At 43.8% G+C, this 7,500-nt stretch overlaps 1 protein-coding gene across 1 annotated transcript in view; it reads left to right on the forward strand.

The window, feature by feature from the left end:
* Positions 1-7,500, forward strand: part of LOC116001268 (ribosomal protein S4, mitochondrial-like) — a 38,188-nt gene that overhangs the window by 25,214 nt on the left and 5,474 nt on the right. The window contains exon 3 of the mRNA XM_031241153.1: positions 6,281-6,397. Coding sequence (XP_031097013.1) covers positions 6,281-6,397 — 117 coding nt within the window. The remainder of the gene's footprint in view (positions 1-6,280; positions 6,398-7,500) is intronic.

Consider the following 7,500-nt stretch of genomic DNA (forward strand, 5'->3'; position numbering starts at 1 on the left):
CTCTGGGGCAACAACTACCGATTCTCACCCTCGAGTCAGGAGCTCGCTTTCAATCTCTAAGAGCCGATTCTATGGCATCTTCTCTTATTATCTTTCTAGTTAGCGCGTAGTAGCTTAATTCGTATTCCATTCATTCCCATCTCGAAATAAATGGTTGAATAAGAGTTAAAACAAAACTAAAGGAAGCAGGACTATTCTCCTTTATATCCTTTGAAAGCAGTCCAAAGAGAACTGAACTCTTATTTATATAAGAAGGGGGATCTCGCTCCTCTCCTTATCAGTCGAGTGACTTCATACCTCTACTCGTACTCGCTTGTCGACTCTCTTTCCGAGGAAATCAGGTGAGACTTCCTTTCTCGCTTTGAGGCTTGCTTTGATCAGTCTGACACAGCCCCTTTTGTCACAGCGGATTCTCTTCGCAATAGCGCAGAAAATAAGTAATCAGGAAAGTCAGTCAGCTTGGTCAATTCCTTTGAATCACGAAATCCTAAATTCAGTCTACTAAGGAGCCGATTAGTAGTACAGAAACCTCTTACTCTTCCTAAAAGAAAAACGAGATGAGAAAATAAAGAAAGAGAGATCTATTGAATGGGCCTTCTAGAGATCGAGATGTGAGAAAGAGTTAGTGACTAAGAGTATGTATCAAGACAAAAGCTAAGTCCGGAAATTAGAAGCGGTTAAAGACGGCGCTATCGAATCAGTTCTTGGAGGAAGAGTAGCTGTTGTCTCTTTCCCGGCAATGTAAGATCAGGAAGAGCTGGTTTTACTTTCTCTGTGGTTCGGTTTCCTTCCTTTCTGTGGTAGCTAGGCCTGGTAGCATGGTTAACGTAGCATGTTTGCTAGTCTTGTCGGACTAGGAGCTCTACTAGGCTTGACCGTGGGAAATTTACTTATTAAAGAAAGAATGACGTAGGTAGACTAACTATAAGTAGTAGGAGTTCCCGTCGAGAGGCAAATTCTTCATTTAGGAAAGATCCGATACCAAGTGAAAGCAAGCTAGCTGTTGGTGCTATAGTAAGTCCGTGGTCAGCATACTTAGAGTCGTCTTCTTGCTGTTGTTGAATGTGAAGTTGTGATCAGCTTAGCAGTAAAGAGCTCTTGTTTAGCGAAAGTCGTATTCGGATTCTGCTTGAGCGGCCCTCTCTCTCTGAGTTAGGGCAAAGGTAGTTCGGTAAGCCTCGTAATCTAGTATGACCGAAGCATTAGCCCTGTCCTATCATCTGTATAATGGGGTTCGTCATTTATTGACGGATTTATCTTTCTTAGAATTGGAAGAAAAAGATTGAAATGACTGTTAAAAATTTCACCTATACCTTTGAGATTTAAACAAAATTTTTTTCTTATGAAATGTATATTATTCGTTGATAGATCTAAAGCTTATGCCGTAGAAGCTGACATCAGGCTATTGGCCTTTTATCTGCATCTTCCCGACCGGAAGGAGTTCGCTTTGTTTGGGATGAACTCGCAAAGACTCGACCCGAGGACTTCCCTCGTAGAGTGGCGTCTTTTCTTATCAAAGAATTTCTCAGTGGAACTAAAAAAAAAGAGTTTGAGCTCTTTTGGCTTACTTTTAGCCAAGCGGGGGGCTATCCGCATGTGTCCCAAAGTGACGTCCATTTTTTGGTAATGGGTATACTCGAGAGAAAAGGTTTGGAATTCGACCTCCCCTTATACGCTCTAAAAAGGGGTCATGGACTCCTTTTTTATTTAGGATCCCCTTTCCACATTCAATTATTTATTGAGCCTGGTGTGGAATCACCATCATTACACATTCATTCTTGGTCTGGCTGATGGTCTAGCGAGCCTTCCTAGCCGCCTAGAGTGCAGCCTGCCTGCTGAAGACCGTAACGTAAGTAACTCAGTGCTCCATACGGGGGAAATGAAAGCAGAATTCGTTCGGATCCTCTCACATGTTCAATCTTTTTTTAGCGGTTTCCCCGGAGATCTTTATCATTAATGCTACCTTCATTTTGCTCATTCATGGAGTTGTATTTAGTACCTCTAAGAAATATGATTATCCACCGTTAGTCAGTAATGTGGGTTGGCTTGGATTACTTAGTGTTGCCTAGGGGGCACCGCTTTGGGATGCGGAGGAGCTATTATCGTCCTGCCTTCGCTAGCCTAGTTAAGAGTTAGCCCTTCTAGGCTTTGAAAGCAAGTCAAGCATTCCAATCCCAGCGGATGAGTCAATAGCAGCAGAGTCGTGAAAAGACCTAAAAGCAGCCTTTCTCTTAGTTTCGTATATAAGATAATCAGACGCGAGCCCCTTTCAAACAGCGTCTTTTTCCTAACATAACAGCGGCTACGCACCTTCTCCCTCACTTCAAGGAATGAGTACCAGGACTTTCTCCCAGAGACATGCTTTAGACAGGAATTCATTCTCCTCTAGCCAAAGAGGGGAGACTTCATTATCGCTCCTAGTATGGGAGTGGAGGCAGAGGCAGCATGAAAGCGAAAGCAAGCGCATCAAATAGAAAGAGAAGAAAGCGCCGGGATATTATGGCTAGACAGCGATTAAGACAGCAAAGGGAATAGTAGGTGAGTCTAACCCCAATCTGTACAATTCAGTGGCATAGCGATCTTTTACCTAAGATATTGCACTCCAGCCTTTATAAAATAAGAGATAGTCTATTAATGTTTTACATTCAGCAGGATTCTTTTTAGCAAGTGAATTTCTAAGCTAGTCCTTCTCCTGGTCAGCCACCTAGAGATCCAGCTTACCTTTGATGCATGCCTGAGAGCAAAGACAGATGCACTATCTTCCGAAGCGGATTCAGCGATGTTACCATTATAAGGGGACAGCTGACTCCGTTCCTTTCCTCTATCGAAAGAAGCTCTTTCTCTCTCTTACTATCAAAAAGAAGACTAGCTTTCCTGGAAATCTCACCTATCCTATTTATTGTAGGTAGCAGCCACAACTGAACGCTTTCAAGCACAGTTTCATTACGTGATATTGAGTTATTTCAGCTCTAACAGAGCTAAGACTTCGGTTTCATCAATCCTGCATCGCATGGCTTCTATTCCTTCGGCAGTGGATTCGGGATCTAATAGAGTGGGAGTTAGAGCAAGAGTTAGTAAGCCAGCAAGGATAGAGCAAGTAGTAGAAGTCTTGAGTCCGCCAAGCAACTAGCCTTTGGTTGTACTATAGGAGTCACCAAGTCAGTTGGAAAGGTTTTTGGTAAGACAGCCTGCCCGACAGAACTAATGGGCAACATGTCTGCTCATTCATGTCCGCCTTCAAAATGAAGTTAAAACGTTAATCTACGAGCGGGAGGCAATAGGATAAGATAGCCAGCCACAGGTTCCCCTACAAACTCTTCGAGCTAAAATTGATTATTGTTCTTATCCAGTTCGCCTTACTCTAGCGAGAAGAAATATACATTACCTAAACCGCTTATAAATTGGATTCTTCTTCAATTCAATAGGGGTGCATAAAAATTTGGATATCGTGTATGCATTTTTCATGTACTCATCTTCGATGCTTTTAACTTCCACCCTGTTTACATAGATGTGGGGCATACTTTTCTTTGCTTCCTTCCGACTACTAAGCTGCTTTATAGGCTAAAGCCTCCTATCTACGGTAGCTGACGCAGCAAGACCCGAGGAATCGGATACGGATCTTTTTCAGTCTCTTTCGCTGGGGCAAAGCAAAGAGGAAGGACTTTCGGAAGAAGGCCTCGTCCGCTGATCTTGAGGTTGGTAATAAGCTAGACCACCTAGGAAAATGAAGGTGAACAGTAGTAGAGGATGAGAATGTACCTGGAGCCTGGGATCCGGCTGACGTAGAGGCCTATGCACTGTAATTATTAAATTACTGGCTGCTACAAGTTATGACATCCTTTTAAATTGATACCGATCCAGTCCAGATCCATACGGGTAGAATAGAATCTGAAGAAGTGGAAGTTGCTTGCTGCAGCTTGAAATTGCGGTGTCCCTTATTCAATAGGTTGGTAGTGGCCTGTGCTCGAGAAGGTCCCTCAGTTCCTCGGCAGCACCTCGAGGTGCATTTAGTTGTCTTACATGAGACTCGGGATATTCCCCACTCCATGGCATGAGACCTTTCGCTCATCCATTCCGCCCGCCCGTCCAGACGCTAAGCCCTTTCTCATTATCATCTACCGCCCTTTCTTTCCTCCCAGCTATTCACGCATGAAGATCGTCGTATGTATGCTCGACTTGGGTTGCCGGTGCTATAATAGGTAGAAGTACATTATGGCAGGATCAGTCACCCGGGCAAACAACCCTCCTCCAAGAAGAATTGTGCTATGCCCCCCCGATCCCTATAGAGCGAAAGAGCTGCCTGGTGATCCCTAGGTTGCAGCACGTCCGGTCGTTAACTCCTCGCGCTGCTGCCGCCGTTTCTAGGACCGACCGACGCCTCACCTGCACAGGTACCTACGTAGTGTAGTGTCGGTCGCACATTCAACATAGCGTTCGGACTCATGTGCCTTCCAGAACCAGGGGTCTTCGAGCCTGCTGCGTACGATTAGCCAGCCTTGCGGCGGCAAAAGGATTAGACGTCCCCCATGCTACGGTTCCCTGCGGTCCAAACCCGGTGCCGCATTAGGTTAGGGAGCTGGACGATAATAGCTCCTCCGCATCCCAAAGCGCGCTGCCCTCCTAGGCGCGCAACACTAAGTAATCCAAGCCAACCCACATTACTGACTAACGGTGGATAATCATATTTCTTAGAGGTACTAAATACAACTCCATGAATGAGCAAAATGAAGGTAGCATTAATGATAAAGATCTCCGGGGAAACCGCTAAAAAAAGATTGAACATGTGAGAGGATCCGAACGAATTCTGCTTTCATTTCCCCCGTATGGAGCACTGAGTTACTTACGTTACGGTCTTCAGCAGGCAGGCTGCACTCTAGGCGGCTAGGAAGGCTCGCTAGACCATCAGCCAGACCAAGAATGAATGTGTAATGATGGTGATTCCACACCAGGCTCAATAAATAATTGAATGTGGAAAGGGGATCCTAAATAAAAAAGGAGTCCATGACCCCTTTTTAGAGCGTATAAGGGGAGGTCGAATTCCAAACCTTTTCTCTCGAGTATACCCATTACCAAAAAATGGACGTCACTTTGGGACACATGCGGATAGCCCCCCGCTTGGCTAAAAGTAAGCCAAAAGAGCTCAAACTCTTTTTTTTTAGTTCCACTGAGAAATTCTTTGATAAGAAAAGACGCCACTCTACGAGGGAAGTCCTCGGGTCGAGTCTTTGCGAGTTCATCCCAAACAAAGCGAACTCCTTCCGGTCGGGAAGATGCAGATAAAAGGCCAATAGCCTGATGTCAGCTTCTACGGCATAAGCTTTAGATCTATCAACGAATAATATACATTTCATAAGAAAAAAAATTTTGTTTAAATCTCAAAGGTATAGGTGAAATTTTTAACAGTCATTTCAATCTTTTTCTTCCAATTCTAAGAAAGATAAATCCGTCAATAAATGACGAACCCCATTATACAGATGATAGGACAGGGCTAATGCTTCGGTCATACTAGATTACGAGGCTTACCGAACTACCTTTGCCCTAACTCAGAGAGAGAGGGCCGCTCAAGCAGAATCCGAATACGACTTTCGCTAAACAAGAGCTCTTTACTGCTAAGCTGATCACAACTTCACATTCAACAACAGCAAGAAGACGACTCTAAGTATGCTGACCACGGACTTACTATAGCACCAACAGCTAGCTTGCTTTCACTTGGTATCGGATCTTTCCTAAATGAAGAATTTGCCTCTCGACGGGAACTCCTACTACTTATAGTTAGTCTACCTACGTCATTCTTTCTTTAATAAGTAAATTTCCCACGGTCAAGCCTAGTAGAGCTCCTAGTCCGACAAGACTAGCAAACATGCTACGTTAACCATGCTACCAGGCCTAGCTACCACAGAAAGGAAGGAAACCGAACCACAGAGAAAGTAAAACCAGCTCTTCCTGATCTTACATTGCCGGGAAAGAGACAACAGCTACTCTTCCTCCAAGAACTGATTCGATAGCGCCGTCTTTAACCGCTTCTAATTTCCGGACTTAGCTTTTGTCTTGATACATACTCTTAGTCACTAACTCTTTCTCACATCTCGATCTCTAGAAGGCCCATTCAATAGATCTCTCTTTCTTTATTTTCTCATCTCGTTTTTCTTTTAGGAAGAGTAAGAGGTTTCTGTACTACTAATCGGCTCCTTAGTAGACTGAATTTAGGATTTCGTGATTCAAAGGAATTGACCAAGCTGACTGACTTTCCTGATTACTTATTTTCTGCGCTATTGCGAAGAGAATCCGCTGTGACAAAAGGGGCTGTGTCAGACTGATCAAAGCAAGCCTCAAAGCGAGAAAGGAAGTCTCACCTGATTTCCTCGGAAAGAGAGTCGACAAGCGAGTACGAGTAGAGGTATGAAGTCACTCGACTGATAAGGAGAGGAGCGAGATCCCCCTTCTTATATAAATAAGAGTTCAGTTCTCTTTGGACTGCTTTCAAAGGATATAAAGGAGAATAGTCCTGCTTCCTTTAGTTTTGTTTTAACTCTTATTCAACCATTTATTTCGAGATGGGAATGAATGGAATACGAATTAAGCTACTACGCGCTAACTAGAAAGATAATAAGAGAAGATGCCATAGAATCGGCTCTTAGAGATTGAAAGCGAGCTCCTGACTCGAGGGTGAGAATCGGTAGTTGTTGCCCCAGAGAGTCAAATGCAAAAGATAGGCCGTTTATTTAAACTGGAATTCTATAAGTATAGTACGCAAGGAAGGACCTATATGAAAGGAAGATAAAGGCTGGCACATAGGGACATCGCTTTAAGCTCCCTCAATGGGTAGCTCATCTCATTGGCTAGCTAGCTCATATGGAATAGGTCTCTGGCTTGCTCCTGTCTGTTCTTTGGTTATCTATCGGAAATAGTCGTAATCTTTCCTTTCTGTCCACAAAGAAATGATTTCTATTGTTTCCCGCGAATCTGGAATCTCCATAACTATACTATGGCAAAGGGTCAAAGCGTTCTGAACAAGGAAGACGCTTATAGTCTTTAGACTTATACTCACGCACAACGGCTTATAATAACATATAATATGTAGCGGACCAAGAAAACGGATGCGCGTTGCTTGCCTTTTTTACTTGTTTTCTTGCTCAATAGAAGCATTCTAGCCTATTTTTATTTATAGAGGAACGGAGTAGCTCGACCGATAGGGAGAGGAAGGATTAACTCGTCTGAGAACCGCCATTCCCGTACTATTCCTCCCCACTAAAAAGAGCGATTGAGAATCTCGAGAACCTAAACAAAAATGCAGAAGTGAGCGTACCCTAAGGCTCTCCTCTCTCCCCCTTTTTAGCCAACCCCTTTTTTCACCTTGAATTGGTCAAAGCAAAAAATCTGATGAATAGAAGGAAAGGAGATACGCGAACGACTTTACTATAGTATAGGTGTCGGATGTTTCCGTGAGCAGTAAGCAGCAGATCTCCCCTTATTTTGGGAAAGCTGGTGGCCGCGTGTGAA

Source organism: Ipomoea triloba, chromosome 13 (assembly GCF_003576645.1).
Source record: "Ipomoea triloba cultivar NCNSP0323 chromosome 13, ASM357664v1".
NCBI lineage: Eukaryota > Viridiplantae > Streptophyta > Magnoliopsida > Solanales > Convolvulaceae > Ipomoea > Ipomoea triloba.